At 43.9% G+C, this 16,732-nt stretch overlaps 1 protein-coding gene across 1 annotated transcript; it reads right to left on the bottom strand.

Moving 5' to 3' along the window:
• Nucleotides 1-336: 336 nt before the first annotated feature.
• Nucleotides 337-16,615, bottom strand: Klp64d (kinesin-like protein 64D). The gene is made up of 16 exons (XM_077702993.1): nucleotides 16,427-16,615; nucleotides 16,086-16,184; nucleotides 15,836-16,007; nucleotides 15,420-15,564; nucleotides 15,269-15,353; nucleotides 14,490-14,595; nucleotides 13,778-13,917; nucleotides 12,544-12,741; nucleotides 11,524-11,698; nucleotides 10,764-10,859; nucleotides 8,989-9,136; nucleotides 8,343-8,523; nucleotides 5,947-6,183; nucleotides 5,020-5,142; nucleotides 3,333-3,460; nucleotides 337-2,532 (listed from the first exon to the last, which is right to left on the bottom strand). Exons 2-16 carry the CDS (start codon nucleotides 16,176-16,178, stop codon nucleotides 2,490-2,492), a joined length of 2,070 nt encoding a protein of 689 aa, XP_077559119.1. The 5' UTR covers nucleotides 16,179-16,184; nucleotides 16,427-16,615; the 3' UTR covers nucleotides 337-2,489.
• Between the last annotated feature and the right edge of the window lie 117 nt (nucleotides 16,616-16,732).

The raw sequence follows: 16,732 nt of genomic DNA, 5'->3' as shown, positions 1-16,732 counted from the left end.
AACCATAATCCATGACTAGGATATACCTTACAAACAAGCTGACGTGCGCAGCAATGTAATGTACAGTCTTTTTCAAAATTTTCTGGGCCAAGTCGGAAACATGCAGGCCGCAAAAAATTCAATTTACAAGCTTACGTCTCGAGCAAGGCTGAAACTTTCTATGCCAGAGAAGCTAGAGAAAACACCTTTCTTTCTTACTGTCATTAAATATTTTTGTCACGTTTAAAGGTAAAGCTTATTTTTTGGATTCTTTGTGGTCGAAAAGGCTCAAGATTGGCCTAGAAATTGACAAAGGGTGCACATATGTAAGTGTAGGTATGCAACACACGCCCAAACCTCTGGTAAATAAGCATGTATTTATGTTTCAAAGGACATGCATGCAGGAACAATATAATAAATAACAGAGTACAAATAAGTACAGATGCAATCACTGAGTGCAAATAGATTGCGGATGGAATCAATGAGTACAAACAAATAAGGTGGACGACGACAACAGGTCAGTGGTAGTAGTACCAAGTCATTGTCCGAGTCGACTGAAATCTCGAAACACTCAAAAGAACAGCCCAACAAAGCCTGTATCTTTGCACTTGGAAGGTTTTAAATAGAATCCGACAACAAAGCATTGCCTGGCATGCAATAACTTCACACCTTTGACATGTGTCAAATTACTCGCAGCTTGCACTCATGCCCTAGCATTGGTTACCAAAGCGAGGTCATATAATTCGGGCACCTACAATGTTGTGGCTACATTTTGCATTGGCAGCACAATTTAGGTGCAACAAGCTTGACTAGACGTTCAACCTCAGAGCAGTACCCAACATTGACATCGTTAAAACATAAAGTACTGCATCTCAAGTGAACATTTGTGGTACATTATTGCCAATACTGCCAAGCACACATAAAAAAAGAAAAGGAAGCCCTCTACTAGCATCAGCTTATGCAGATTGATCTGGCGAACACAGTTTTCTCTGAACTGCATATGTGCTCACAAATGGTGTGTAGTTTGCGTCATGTTCAGTATGGCTTCAACGTAATATGCAGATTGATCTGCCGAACACAGTTTTCTCTGAACTGCATATGTGCTCACAAATGGTGTGTAGTTTGCATCATGTTCAGTATGGCTTCAACGTAACACACAAATTCTGCACGGAAATATGCTTTTGATCAGTATTTACATGAATGTACCCTTCTTCTCAATGCCAAGAGACAAAGCACTCTACTTATGGACAAATACAAACAAAAACGTAGTACTAGTAGCTGCCAGGCGTGTCCTATGCAATTTCCTCTATAGGCGCCTGTTTAAAGCGCCCCCGGCAACTTGCGAAAAATACGTTAAAAGCATAACCCTAGAGGCCTAAGTTTACACTTTCCTTTGCTATGATGGCATGAATTAATGAGCATTTGTTAAGCGGAATGTTGCAGCAAACATGTTGCAGAGGCCATGCACGCAGCAATGCAACAGCATAACAGCCTTTGTGTTGCATTTTCTCCTAGGTGATGGACTCATCAAAAAATCATTTTTCTGCCTGCCAAAGGCTTCTACAGATGAGTAAAATCTGCGTGCTATGCGTGGTGCTAACATGCACAAAGCAAAATTGTTTAAGTGACAAATCGGAGGGCTATTCTTATTAGCAGGTTGCCCTGCAATACAGTGGCAAAATTCAATACTTATTTTGCATTTATAGTGGACAGAGGTAGAGGCAGTTTTAAATAAATACGAAGTACGTCTCAACTGCACATCACAAGAAGTTCCTGACAGCACTGGCGTCAGAATTCACTGGTTGACGTTTGGTAGTAATGTAAATAGTATAGTCACAGAAATAAGCTGCAGCATGTCTGAATTTGACTCCCGAGAATAAATTAAAGATGAACACAATAGCAATTGCACTTTCCCTTTCTGTAATATTATGACAAACTACACACAAAGTTCACACTACGATGCTCTCATGTTCACAAGACGTTCACCATAGCCACACTTAAATTACATATTCATTGCACATGTAGGGTTTTGCATAAAGAGCAAAGCTTTGCTGCTGCAATTTTCAACTGTTGAAAAAAAAAAGATGACAATAAATAAAGCAGTTGTGAAGCTGGATACTCAGAACATGCGTTCAAATCAAGCTTCTCCAACATAAAAGCACCAAAAAGGTTCTACATTATCATGAGTTAAAACCACAGCAACTGGCCAGAAATGTAAAAATCGCTTCTCAAAAAGGCATTGCTACATCATACTGTTGCTCACTACTTCCCTTATCACACATATTGCAGTACGCCCACGCTTCAAAAAAAAAAAAAAGCTCTGGAAAAAAATAATACTTGCAACACCCTATGCCTTAGCAATGTAATATTAGCATTGCAGACACAAGTATGTTTCCTTCAGTGTCGAGCCTCGCGGCAACTCACAAAAGCTTCACTGACAGGTTAGTTTACCAGGCATTGCAAAGCAGGCCCAATAGCAAAATGGGCATGAAACGCTGTGCTAGCAAGAGCTAAGCTTGAGACAGGCTCCTTGAGGCAACTCCATTGGGATCCCTAGAAAACAAAACAAGGTTTCCGTCACAACGTTACACGGAATTCCTTTCAGTAAGCAAAACCTTCTCAAATACATAATCCTTCCTGCAAAAGTTTGACTGGAGATTCAACAAGTCAGAACCAATGCTAGAAGCACCAATGAAACTGCAAAACTCATGAGATGGTGGTTACCTAAGGAAGGATGCAGCTTTCAACTTCGGAAAAAACTTTGCGAACCCACAGAATAGGAAACATAGAAGCCGAGTATGTGGCTTTCAAAACAAACGATGTTTTGGTAATTTTTCCCAAGCTGAAAATCACGCTCCCCGTTTGCAATTTTGCTGTCGTGAGTACGCAAGTGCCACATTTCCATAAATTCATGACTCTTTAAAGGTGCAGCCACCCCTTTCACAGTGAAAGAAACACTCAGCACTCTTCAGGATCACAGGTGGGAGGAGCTGTTTGTCATAGCAAAAGAAGCAAACAATGGCATTTTACTTCTCTCAAATGGCTGTGATGTGGGGAAACAGTTACCAGGCCCTCTACAGGCTTTTGAGGAAAAGAGAAGAAATGGACTGGCACTGTAAAAGGCACAATCGAATAGTACTGGACTCCTGCAAGCAGCTTCTGCGGAGCTTTTAGCTAGTACACCTCAGCGAGGGTTAGAGTAGCTACAGATCTTAACGTAACAGCTAGACGGCAGCCGCACCTTGTTTTCTGCTTGAAGTAACTGATCCTTATGCTTCTCGAAATTTATATTTAAGAACGAGTGCTATTGATTCCTAGGCAGCAAGCAATAAGGGAAGAGTTTCAGAACTTGCCTGCGAGAAGACTTTGGGCGTGAGGTTCTTGGACGGGCCGACTTTTTCCCCGACCTGTGCCGCCCGGGCATCTGAACGCCGTCAGGCGAGTAGCTCAGGTAGACGTGAGAGAGGTCGACGTCGGGTTTCTGCGGCCAAATCGAAGCACACATTCTTCACTGGCTTTAAAAACACGGCTGATAAAGAGATGTGAATTTCTGCAACACCACAAACATAATGCCATCATCCCTGCAAGTTTAAATGTACATGATGATGAGCTGACTTGCTGATGCCTACCCAGCACATTTTTGAAGAATTTCTCGTTGGTGCCTTTGTTTCACAGATGTTTCTCAAATGTATCCCACAACAGTGGTGCTATTTCCTGTGCATCCAAAAAAAAATGTAAAAATACAGGGGCTGGTGGCCACGTCAAACTAGCATTAGATCCCTGTATATGAGCAGTCTTCTTCAATATTTTGGCCGAACTTCTTAATGTAGAAGAAAAAAAAAACATGCTATGCTGAGCACTGGGGTTAAATTTTTGTCCTGCACTTCATCTAGTACCCTCTGACACGGCTGTAGCAATTGATGCACCCATCAGCAGCAGAGTCAATGCTTTAAGTTTTTGAAATTCGCTGTGGACATGCAGAGTAAGAACGAAGGCAACTGCTTATGTAATTCTGTCAGTTTAATTCACATCTTTTGCACTAATGGGGAAGCACAAGTAGAAGGCAGTGCAAAGTCAATTCCGCTATAGGTTTCAGTACGTACACTGCTCGATGAGCTGCTGTGACCTGCAACAAAGCTGTGAACCTTCCCTGCACAATTCCTTTCCACAATGCATGTACATATCTTGCGACAAGATATGTGATAAGATACCTACCTCCCCACAAAAAAAGGATAAGCACAGCCGAGCATGAACGTGATGACATGTATGTGTGTGGTGAAAGAACGACGCTTATGCATTAACAGAAGTACATGTAAAAGCTTTACAATAGCAGGGCTCTCTGCCTCCTAATGCGTAAATGAGGCAGCAACATAGGGTGGCTGGCTACAAAAAGCATAATGTGCCCAATGAAGATGATGAAGCTCACCAAGCTAACCAAACCAAAAGGGCTGAAATGAAATTGGGTTGGAGCATTGAATAATTTAGCCACAACAAAAGCTGGCTCACGGCGACACAATTCCTTTATTATTTATGTTCAAGTATAGCAGCAGGATGATGATGATATTTCTGTCTACAACAACAACTCTGGGCTTGTTTTCTTGCATGTGTAAAATAGAGGTGTGCCTGTGTATAGTAGTATGTGGTAGCCTAACTGCTCTCTGCAAAGTGGCACTTCACAGCTAAACTACAAAAACATTCGCAGTTCAAGCGAGTCGTGCCTGTGTTAAGCGGCAACTTTCAATTGGAAGTTGAACGCTCACTTACAAGGGCACCCTATGTATTTACAATGGGGCACTCGATAGGAAATCGGTTCAACGGTTTTTGGAAGGCCTTTGAGATGGCCGTCTACAATGGGTATTATGACTTCCTTAGCTACAATGAAACTTTCAATTGACAGTCGAACGCTCACTTATAAGGGCACCCTATGTATTTACAATGGGGCACTCGATAGGAAATTGGTTCAACGGCCTTCGGAAGACCTTTGAAACAGCCGTGTAGCGCAGGTATTAGATGGATGGTCCTTAAAGTCGGGCCGCTCACCTCTTGCAGCTTGGCAGCGTCGGGGGAGGTGTGCTTGCACATGTTGTTCCCTGTGTAAGCAATGCACTTGAGCTGCCACTCCCCCGTGTCTTCGTTCCACTGGACACACCGCTCCAGCAGCTCCTGCAGCAGCACAAGCGGTGGAAAGAGGAGGAGGAGACGGTGCGCGTGCTGCATACTGTATAGCACTAGGAGAAAGGAGACTGACAAACACCAAAGCTAGTTGGTCATTGAATTAAATCTGAAGCTTCTGATAAACACTGCCACTGCAAGTGGAAGGAAGGCGAGGGGAAGAGAGAAAGGCAACTGCTATTATGAAAATATCTAAATGTGCATAATGGAATCCTCTAGAGCAGTGGTCCTCAATCAAGGATGCCAGGTGCACTTCAATGATTCATGGCATATACTGTTGAAGCACTTTCCTTCTGTGCCCAAGTCACTTGCATCTTTGGTTTACAGGAAGTTGGACATCTCGCGTGAACTTGTCTTTTTCTCACACCTCCGGTGATGGGTGCAAAAGCCAGTAACTGCGGGTGTCGTTCTAGATATGTGCACACACTTTGTGGGTGAGCCAACTTTTTGCATCGCCACTGAGAAATTCAGAATTAAGAAGAGGGATATTGAGGAAGGGGTTCCTATTGGACCATCAAGGACACAAGTCTGTGGGGCATTGTTTCAGCCGTCAAATCCTCTCTCAGCAGCCTGGTGGCAGAACACACGGCTTGTGTTCCAACATAATGCATCACCACGAGCAAGGGCTGCCCCCTTCAAATGCACAGCAGGTAGCTCTGCCTCTGATCGGTGAAACTGCGTCACGCAGACTTTAGTTTCCCACGGTGTATTGAGGGCAGCCGAGTGAGAGTCTGTCGAGCAGAGTGCTCGTCAGGAAAGGGGCGGGGCCCAACCGATGGTGCAGCACTGTACTACCTGGTACTCGGGGGGAATGAAGGCGTCGATGAGCAGCATGTTGAGGCGCAGCTCGCGGCTGAGCTGGCGCACGTTCTCGAGGAGGCCCTCGGCCTCGCGCTGGTGCTCCTGCCGCAGGTCGGCCATCTCAGCCTTGGCGCTCATCAGCAGTGCCCACACCTTCTTCAGCTTGCGCGTCTTGCCCGCCGCCTCCTCCTGCAGCGTCGAGTAGCGCTCCTCCATGTCCAGCCGCTCCGCCTGTGTGCAGAGGGGAGGAACGCCACAAAGCAATCATTGGTTCACGGCGCTCTGTTCAAAGCTACCTAATGCTGCTGCCCGCTCTCTCTTGGATGGATAACTTTGCTCTACAACGTCGCTGCTGTACAGAGCTGTACAGGAAAGCTGCACTTTAGAATTTGCCCTAAATATGTGCAAACAGAACGACTGAAAGAGTTTGAATGTGAACTCGCTTGTCCTGATAGTACTGAAAAAAAAAAAAAATTACAGCCGTTCCACTCAATGTGAAAGCTGTCAAAAGTGCAGAACAATGACTCGCCATAATGGGCTGTAGCGCCGTTATCCACTCACTACTACCACCCAACGCAATTCAAATTTCTCGCATTCGCAGTGTTCGCGCGCCCCCTGCCTGAAACTGCGCCAGCGGGAGTTCTGTTCTTTTTGTGCTTGCTTTTCCTCCCGCATGTGCCAGCGTTGCACTGCCACTTTTTTCCTCTTACTATCGTAAAAACCAACCCAACGAGCGTTCCTAAATAAATGAACGCGGGTGCTGCCAGTTAATTATGCATATTTTGCCTCAAATGTACCTACAGTTTTCTTTGCGGTAAACTATGGGGAGATGTATGACAAGCGCCAGCGGTTTACAAGTTTCAAACGCTTGTGACTAGATAAACTGCTTGGCTTTCGAAGCCTCTGGGTTGCGCCGCGACGACGGACCGCCTTGTGGCTCTACTTGCATCCAGCAAGCGAGCTACGACGACAAGGCGAGTCCCTAAAGTGCTCTGCAATTAAAACAAGGGAGCAGGGTCATGCAGAGAGGAGTGAGGCACTGTGGAGAGAGTACACCGTGGAAGAAAATGTGTGTGAAGCAGGGTTGATGAGGAGTATATCAGGAAATTAATCACACCAAGTAGGATAAGGCACAATGCCAGAGGTTCAGCGCACATGAAGGTGGCAAATAAATGCCAACTACACCAGTAATAATGCCAGCATTATGGCTATTGCTGCTAACTAGTAGTTTTAAAGGTGTAAAGGCATCACAGTTAGTTTCAGATGTGTAAGGGCACCACAGCTTAGAGGGGCCACGCAGACAAAATACAAGTTTGTTTTATTCGAAAGGTTCGGTGTTTTTTTATAGTGCCCCCAGCGCTTGTCTGGTGGCAAACAATGCTTTAGTCATTAAGAAATTAATAAATTTAAGTTCAAATTTCGATTCTCCCCCCCCAAATCATGTTTCATGACGTCTGCGATGACGCAACAAGGACAGGTCTTCAAGCAGACGTTAGTGCGCTGTTTAATCTGCAGCAGACTGCCGAACGCCTTTTTAAACATCAGTTCTCCGAGATGGCGCCGCCATAACAAGGTGAACTGCTGTCCGCCTTTTTTCTTCTTGTTTCTGACCGTATATGCACCTGGCTTGTTTTTGTAACAGTAGGTAGCAATCGTTTCATGAAACCTGGGGTGTGCTCAACAAACAGGGTCACGTAAGACAATGTCGCTTATGCCAATCAGCCAGTGTCGTGTGAGACAATCCCAAAGTGCTGGACAACTGTGCAGTCATCATAAGTGTTGTGTGCACAGTACCAACAGCAGTACGCGCTGGTACTACTATGTTTACATGTACTTTTGTAATTTCCATTGTTTACCCCACCATTCTTGCTGCTATAAAATGAATATGCATTACATTTAAGCGAAAATAGCTCCTCCTGCAAGCTTATAAGCCTCGTCTAACTTGCATTTGCTTTTGTAGGGTAAGCCAATCGCACAGCTGTGCATATTACGTCACAGGTTCTAGTGATGGAAATAAGCTAGTGAGTCGCATGGCCACTCCCTTTTTCCTAATTATATAGCTTATTTGAGCAAAGTTTACATTAAAAGTGGTGTCAGTACAATCTAACGAGGCAATCTTTCCAATGAACCAAACTTGTGTTTTGTCTGCATGGCTACTTTAAGAATAGAAAAGTAGTGGTGCACGATTAATTAGTATTTCTGTACGGTTATTGTAAAACCAAACTGACTGGAATGCAGATGACATTGAAATGTGACATGGTTAAAACTGGGGCAAGGGGCGACGAGTGAATAAGTGGGTAGCATTCAGGAATGCCCCAAAATGTAATCTTTGCAAATGCTCCCAGAACTGATCAGATTGCTGACGGGTTGCACAACGAATGCCCACCCACCTCCTTCTGCTCCAGGGCCTCCCTGAGAGCAGCCTCTTTCCGCTTCCTGTCCTCCAGCTCCCGTGCACTCTCCTCTAAGAGCCGCTCCTGCTCCTCAGCCTTTTGCAGCAGGTTCTCGCCGCCAACAATTATCTTCTTCTCGAGGGCATGCAGCTTCTGCATCAAGCCCTCGTGTTCCTCCCTGCAGAAAAGGAGTTGCGGGGCTACAGTCGGGAAAAGCTTTGCCACAGCGGACAATTGGTGTCATTTCCCAACATGCTATTACCATCGAAACAACCTGGCTGCAACAGTTTGGCTGAAAAGTGCAGAGAGCTTAGAAGAGCCTTGAAAAAATATTGACTTTCCCACTAGCCGTAAGCACCGATCCGGTTTTTTCAATGCCATCTCTGCTTGCATTAGCACTGCTTGCGTATAACCAGTACCCGTTTTCTGCTCAACGAGAGTCTGCTAAAACACTTTTTATTTCTTTATACAGAGACATGCCGATTTTTGCATTTGTGCGTGCACACATGTACGCACATGCAAGCACACTTGCACACAGAAAAAACACACAGGATAAAATAAAGCTACAAAACAATGTAAAAAGCATGGACGAATGCTGCCCAAGAAAGCGCTACTGTAAGTGCAAGTGCGACCCACAACAAACCTTGCCACATTCAGCTGGTGTTCCCTCATCTCGAGTTCACTGGCAAGACGGTCGCGTTCCTCTTGGGCCATGTCCTTCTTCTCCGACAGGGTTTTTCGGTCGGCCAAAATCTGCGCTTGTATCTCGCGCATCTTCTCTTCTGAAATGGCTGTGGGAAGTCACACGTGCTGTGTTAGCATGCTTGAATACATGCCTCATGATTTCGCAGCACTACTTTGTGCGTTCATGAGCATGATACATAAACAGGCATGATCTCAAGGAGTACTTTCCCGTTGATGCCCTTTGGCACAATGCCTTCGTGGTCCTTAATAAAATATATTATGTCAATCATTGCAAAGTCCATTCCATCTTCCCATGCTTTCCCAATGACAAATACAAGCTGGAACTAAAGGTTAGGAACATTTCTTCCGAAACCAAAATGCTTGTTAGTTGCTTTACCATTTCACATTGAAAAACCATCAGTTTCTCCCAGTAACAATATGTACTGAATACAGCAGAACCTCGTTACAAGAGACACTTGGTTATAAGAAACATTTGAAAAAGGTTTGGTTAGTTTTCCAATGCTCACCATGTTAGCAACATTGCATACAAGAGACACTCTGTTACTCAGGACAACTTTTTTGGGTCCCTAGAGTGAATTTTTCAATATGAAGCTTGGGCCTGCGTCCAAGAGACCGCAGAGGTTCTATAAAACTTTGAGGAGTTTGTGTCTGCAGATGTGGACCTTGTGTGTTTGAGGAGCCTACAGATCATGTGATCCTTAGTAAATGGTGCCCTAGAGGATGGACCAGAGCAGGAGAATGATGATGAGGGTATTGTAAGATAGAAAGTGTTGGCAGTTAAAGGAGTACTGAACGAAATTTTCATGTTACGTTTTTTTCGCTGCTATGCGTGCCTACCAGCCCACTAATCATAGAATGACAGATTAGACGGTCGAGCGCAGCGTAAACATTCATTTACGGCGTCGTTTATTCGTGCCAGTTTCGGTTTCGACTGAAAAACGCCCAGCGGCCGCCATAACAGGATGTATAACATGACGTCACCATTCTTGCCGCATCGCTGCCTCTCTGGAAGCGCGCGCGAGGTCTTCGCCGTCCCCACAGGCCCGGGCAGCATGACGTCAGTCCCAAAACCATGACGTGTACACACGCCCGAGCAGCGCGCGCCAACCACAGCCAGCGCATCAGCTTTGTCACGGGAGCCCCGACGTCGGCAGTTTGGGACAAGTAGCACATGATGTCATGTCGGCCCGCTCTGGGCTTTCTCGTGCGGGCGAAGAATAAAATGAATTTTAAATATGTTTCGCTGAACTGTTGCCGTTGAAACTTGCTGGGAGATATCTCCTGATAAAAAGGAAGCGTTTTACATAGTTATCACAGCTTTGAAATTTCGTGTCAGTACTCCTTTAAGGCTGACAATTGTCTAAGAGCACTTTAACGGTACTGTGAGAACAGGAACGCTTGCAAAGTGAAGTGCTTTACCTACAAAAGCTAGGAAGGAAGCTAATACAATCTGCAGTCCCTAAAACTACTATGAATGACTTTTCTAAGCCATAGTGAGAATTTTCTTGTCGATCTGTCAGAATATGCGCTTTGTTACTGATTTATAAGAAATGGTCATGTTTGACTTAGCACTGTTTTTGGAATTTTTGGTTACAAGAGACTTTGCTTACAAAAGACATCTTTCCGGAGTCCCTTGAGGGTCTTTTGTAATGAGGTTTTAATGCAACTGAACATAAAATTTTAAGCCAGCAAGAACTCGTGCTCTTTGCAGACCTTTCTTCCGTTTCCGTTTGTCCTTCCTGTCGCCGTTGTCGTCCCCGCAACTTGCTTCTTCACTGCTGTCATCTTCAGGCGTCGAGTCCCCAGCTCCTGAAACAGCAGAAAGCAATACTGTGTGTAATGCTTGAAGGCATCATAACTTCAAGGGTACTGCTCTCAGTAATTAAAAAGTCTATGCAATGGAGGAAGCACCCATCAAAATTATAACTCCTCTACCAAAAGCCAAAAGCCAACTAGGCATTTTCTTTGGTCACAAACGTTCTTCTTTAATGGTTGGTACTAAATATGCCCCCAGGCGAAGTTGCTAATATCAATATTGGGATTAATGTGCCTAGTAAATTAATGTGCCACACTTGGTGGCAAGACGGCTTTCATAAATGGTCAGAAACCCTACCTAACACGAAACTTATGAGAGCAAGTTCGGTGGTAGAAAACCACTTTGGTGGTAGCAAGTTAACCTCCTTTCTTTGTGATTTTCAACAGGTGATACAGTAAATCCTTCGCATATTTTAAACTTCAGAAAATACCTTTTAGGCCAGGTTGCTGAAAGAAATTCTTTGGAGAGCCAGGTGCACACACTGCCATACTGACTAATAAATGTTGGGTGCGACCAGCACTTTGCCATTATCTTAAATCAAACGCACCAGCACAGCTCACGTGAAACCATAACTTGGCAATAGACATGTGCTGTCTGACATTATTTGGCACATTTGCGTATTGGCACACAAGCACGCGACTAGACAAAATTACCTACCTTCCTGCAGCTGCTTTCTGAGGTCTTCAATCTCCTTCTGAAACTGACGGAGCAATGCGTCCTTCGGATCCTCGTTAATGCGGGCCGTGTTCTTAATGTCCTTGGCTCGGTTAGCATATCGCAAGGCACTGATTGTTTCATCGTAGTTGTAGTCGGCAGGGCCAATATTTGTGCACTGAAGAAATGAAGAAACAGTTACATGGAAACATTAAGGGCTTCACTCAGTTCTAAAGCACTGCAACGCGAATAGATCTGACTCCTCACACAAGCAAGCAGCTTAAGCTTTGTCTGGTTTGTAGCACTGTGAGCTAGGGTAGTTTTAACAGCACAAGAGGTATTGGCAACTTATTACTTGGTCATCACACTCATTATTTGGTTAATTTTTTTAGAGACTAAATTTTATATTTTTGTTCTCACTCTGCTTTCCGTAACTGAACATGCTACAAGCTTTGTAAGGACCAAATTTCCATGCTTCTAAACAACAACAACAACAAAAAGAGTGCAGCTTATTTATTTATTTATTTATTTCCTGCACCCTCATGGCCCAAAGGGCATTGAAGGGGGGAGTGGTACAGCGTACATTTTTCGCGAAGAACTAGGTTTAACAGGTTTCTTCACAGACATGAAATAAACGCAAAAAAGATAGCGGTGTTATCCAACACTATGCAAGGACAGAAAAAAAGGAACAACTTTTGATTACAAGCAATGCAACAATCAGGCACTGCAACCGCACAAAAAACTAAAAAGATCTACACAACTACAACAGTGCAAAGCAGGCAACTAATCAGCAGCCTCGACTCCAAAGTGCACGCGCAGCCGCTTTTTGAACTCTTCTAAATTGTTAGTATCAACGACTGCTGCTAGAAGGTGGTTCCACTCAGATGACATCTTTCGAATGATAAGAAGATAAGAAGCACTGCGACAAAAAGGCGCGCCCACTTTATGGCGATTATCTATGCGCGATGAAATGTAGGTTGCCGGGGCGAACAAGTGTCAAGGAAACAGCAGGTAGAAACTTGCCATTAGAGTCTTGGAGTTTCCACCCAGTGAATCCTGGAGCAGGCGAGTGAGCTTGGAGTTGCGATAGGGCACATGCGTGCTCTTGCCATCGACCAGAGCGGATATGACATTGCCAAGGGTTGAGAGTGACAGGTTGATCTTGGATGCTTCCCGCAGCCTCTGGCCCGAAGAGCCCGTCTTGCTTTGGCGTTCAGAGCCCTGCACAGACCAGCAGTTCAGTAGAGGAGGTATAGAATTATCATTGAGAGGTTTAGTTGAAAATGTGTGTGTAAGCAATTATCACGTAACTGTTTGTTCCTGCCTGTCTGGCTTCAATGTTCTCAGCAAGCAAACAGTCCCACTACACGGAGATGTAAACATCATCTTAAGGGGGAACAGGGCTCTTAAAACTATTTCTTTTAATTTCTAAGCAAACTCTGTGATACTTCCCAGTCTTGCTGCTTTTTCCCCGCTGATTTCAAATATGCCACTATGTTTTCAGATGGTCAATTAGTTCCCAAGATAATTAGAGATAATTCGTCATTTTTGGAGGAACAATAGACAAAATAGTGCTAGCCACAGAACTGTAATATTTATATTTTCTAGTACTATGAACCCTGGTGAATGCAATAAGAGAATCAGTTTTTTGATCCTCTTGGAACTAATTTTACAGCTTATTAAACTTTGGCATTTCAAATTGGCATTAAAAATTGTTCCTTGCCACTGGTGCCACCAAAGTTTAATGAGCTGTAAAATTAGTTCCAAGCGGTGCATCAAAAAAACCGATTCTCTTAATGCTTTCACCAGGGTTCCTAGTATTCAAAAAATATAAAGATTACAGTTCTGTGACTAACACTCTTTTGTGTATTGTTCCTCCAAAAATGGGTAATTATCTCTAATTATCTTGGGAACTAATTAACCAACTGGAAAAATAGTGGCATATTTGAAATCAGTTAAAAAAAAGCAGCAAGACTGGCAAGTTTCACAGAGTTTACTTAAAAGTTAAAAGGAGATGTTTTAATAGCAGTGTCCCTCCTTAATGAGCTTAGAATACTTGATCTACCACATCCAATCGTTATTTAGCGGCTGTTGTTTATCACACACAAATGTTCAGTCAACTGGTGTTTCTGCACAGCTTGCTGTCAGCCTGTCAGCAGTTACACCTCCATTTCCTATTAAATTCCCCAAAATGATGGTGTGCGCAGCAACTTGCAAAAATGCATAAGACATGCCCCTGACAACTTCAGGAACTTACGGCTAGGTCGACTAGATGCAGCTTTCCGACGCGGACGTGCTGCCTGCCATCGAGGCCACGCTCGCTGCATTCCACTGTGATCGTGAACATGGCGTGGGAGCGTGAGCTGTGCGCATTCATGTTGGTTGCACCCACGGCCCCTACAAATGAGGAAAGCGACCAGGCTGATGTTACCTCCGTGGTTCTAGAAAGGCTATAGAACCACACTTTCAAAAAGAGGGAAAAAGGGAGCATATTTTGTGTTTGCGAGGCTATAATTTTTTAGGAGATAACCCTTCCCCTGTATGTTTATTTTTTTCCATGTTAAGTTCTGTGGATTTTTTTATAATTTACCAGGTTCGTAAAAGACTTTAATGCACAAGCATGTTAGCATTTTCGCACATCAAAGCTGCGCAGAAAAAAAAAAAAAGAGAAATGCTAGATGAGCACAAAACAAACTCAGTTGTTATTTTAGACAGGGATGCCAGAAATACAGGACCAGCTAGATGCAGAGATAAGTGAAACAACAGAGGCACACTGCAAGTCTTAGGTCAGTCAAAAATTAACTTCATAAAACATGACTTTACAGGGCATCTTATTAACACGGCCCTGACTACTATAAGAGACTGCCAATTAGCAAAGGTACCTTTCGTCTAAGCAAAATCACACATTCTGAAGCCTTCAGTTCATGACCTAGAAGGTAGGAAATACAACTAAGAGAAAGTAACCTTACTGTTCTTGTTTCCGAGCGTCATAATCCGGTCCAACTCATCTGCAGTTTTCACAACACAACTGGAAAGCCCTTTTACGTAAACACCAATGTCTGGTCTTTCCTTAACCTGAAAGCAAAAGAAGTGGCAACATGCGTGTCCACCTTTTAGAAGTTATACCAAACTAACATGAATTGCTCCATTTGAGACAAAGGCACAAGCACACCATGCAATCCACAGTGAAAAGACTGTTTTGAAAAAGTTTGCATTTTAACATAGATGTGCTTCAATCTAAAGCACACCTCCACTTTCTAAAGCATTACGTGTTTGCAAAAGTATTTTTTTAGCACGAAAGTGTTTTATTCCTGGATATGCAAAAATTTGACTGACGTCATATCCGTCACGGAAATGACGCCAGTACAACGAAGCAAGCGGTTTGTAAAGGGTATACCCCAGCACACACGGTCTTCTTGCGGGGAAGCAACCTTTAGTAGAGTACGTTATAATAAGGGTTGTTCATTTTCGGGTTTTATATTTTAACACGAAATTGTTTTGTGCCGGGATACACCAAGATTTCCCTGACATCATATCCGTCACGGAAATGAAGCCAGTACACCTTTGCCGAAGCGACCTGCCACCGGGACGTCGCTTGCCAAGCACATGCACTCACAAGACAGCTGCCGACCCAAAAATCATGCTCAGCTGCAGATTTTGCTGCACGTTTCACTTCTGTGTTTTGCCGATTCCTATGACAGAGGAATCAAACACAGTTTTTATAGAATACGGAGATTATGATACCCACCTCAAGCCTGGCATTTTGGTCTTTTGCTAGAAGATCCCGTGCCTCTTCATTGTAAATCTCCAAGTATGAAGCTCGCACCAAAAACCTACGGGAAAGAGGCGACAAATTAGTGTGCAGTCCCACCGCACAACGATTTGGACTACCACCTCACTTTTTGTCATCTTCAGCCTTAGCAATGTGGCCAAAAATGTGTGCAAAGGAATTTGGAATAATTCCCTTGAGTTCGGGGACACAGCGGTCCCCTACCATCGTGTACGTCTTGCCTGTTCCTGTCTGCCCATAAGCAAAAATTGTTCCTGGGAAAAAATGAAGATGAAGTTAGCAATGTTAGTATTCACAAAAACATCAGCGTTAAGCACTTAAGAAAAAGAGGGATAAGTTGCGGATGTATGGCGAGGTACAAAGCATGCATGAGCTCGATGCCGTTAACACAAACACCAATGCGTGGTTTATGCACGAATTTACTGCAATGATCATACTATCATTTATTTTTCATCTTGAAGTAATGCATCGCAGGAGAAGCTTTGCATAAAAATATTCAATGGAAAAAAGTTCATCTATGCTTACCGTTGTACCCTTCCAGGACATTTTCAACTATCGGTCTTGCTGCCTGGTTATAGACCTCTACTTGCTTAGAGTTGACGTCGAACACTGTATCGAACGTAAACATTTTTGGGGGTACATCACCGTGGGCCCCATTCGGGTTGGTGACCAGAACCGTCCCCTGAACCGTGTCAACCTGTAAGAGGAAATTACAGGGTGCATAACACCGATCGGCACTTAATTGTTGCGCCGAAGCACAAGTCGCAGAACTCACCACAACAATATCATGGCATCCGGCGGCTTGCTCCTTTTCACTTAGGGGACGGCACCGCACGACGACGCGTATGTTTTCGGCATCGCTCGACATGGTTCACTGGGAAAGTATCAACAAAAAATACTTTCAGCTTGACCCACTTGTTTCTTATTGAACTAAGAATTTTCACACTTGGCTGCTTAGAATGTTTTGAGAGGTCCAAAAAGAGCGCACAGCATAACCACAGCGATTGCAAACCGATCTCTGAATCACACCACTAAGAAAGCTCAATTCAATCGATCGCTCGAGCAAGAAACACAGTACTGCAGCAACATCCAACAGTATACTGAACGTGCGTTTACCGTGCCGAAATTCAAGTTTGCTTCGTCTTCTAGCAGAGAAGACGACGCACGTTGCGAGAAAGGATTCTGTTGGGTTGTCTTTGCTGTGGTTTGGTCGATTTGGTTTCCAACGCTCTCAAGATTTTCGCCAAAAACCCAAAACGAAACAAAAAGTTCGAAATAAAGATCGGAGCCAGAGCCGTAGCTGTAGCCGAAGTAACGACACATCCTCGACCCTACAAATAAATTAAAACACTAGTACTTGCAAAATTACTATTATTACAAAAATTTTTAGTGTTATTCAGGCGTATTTTTTGAAGCTTAGCA

Source organism: Haemaphysalis longicornis, unplaced genomic scaffold (genome assembly GCF_048455015.1).
Source record: "Haemaphysalis longicornis isolate Haplotype H1 unplaced genomic scaffold, Haemaphysalis longicornis Haplotype H1 scaffold_3, whole genome shotgun sequence".
Classification (NCBI taxonomy): Eukaryota; Metazoa; Arthropoda; class Arachnida; order Ixodida; family Ixodidae; genus Haemaphysalis; species Haemaphysalis longicornis.
The sequence above is the reverse complement of the archived record's forward strand: the minus strand, read 5'-3'. Positions and strand labels throughout refer to the sequence as shown.

What these genes read in the sequence shown, in the direction of transcription:
- Klp64d (XM_077702993.1), bottom strand. Translation starts at nt 16,178, where the DNA reads ATGTCGAGCGATGCCGAAAACATACGCGTCGTCGTGCGGTGCCGTCCC. An exon ending in GATGCCATGATATTGTTGTG is followed by an intron (nt 16,008 to 16,085) that starts GTGAGTTCTGCG and finishes TTCCTCTTACAG; the next exon opens with GTTGACACGGTTCAGGGGAC. An exon ending in GAAACTCCAAGACTCTAATG is followed by an intron (nt 11,699 to 12,543) that starts GCAAGTTTCTAC and finishes TCATTTCTTCAG; the next exon opens with TGCACAAATATTGGCCCTGC.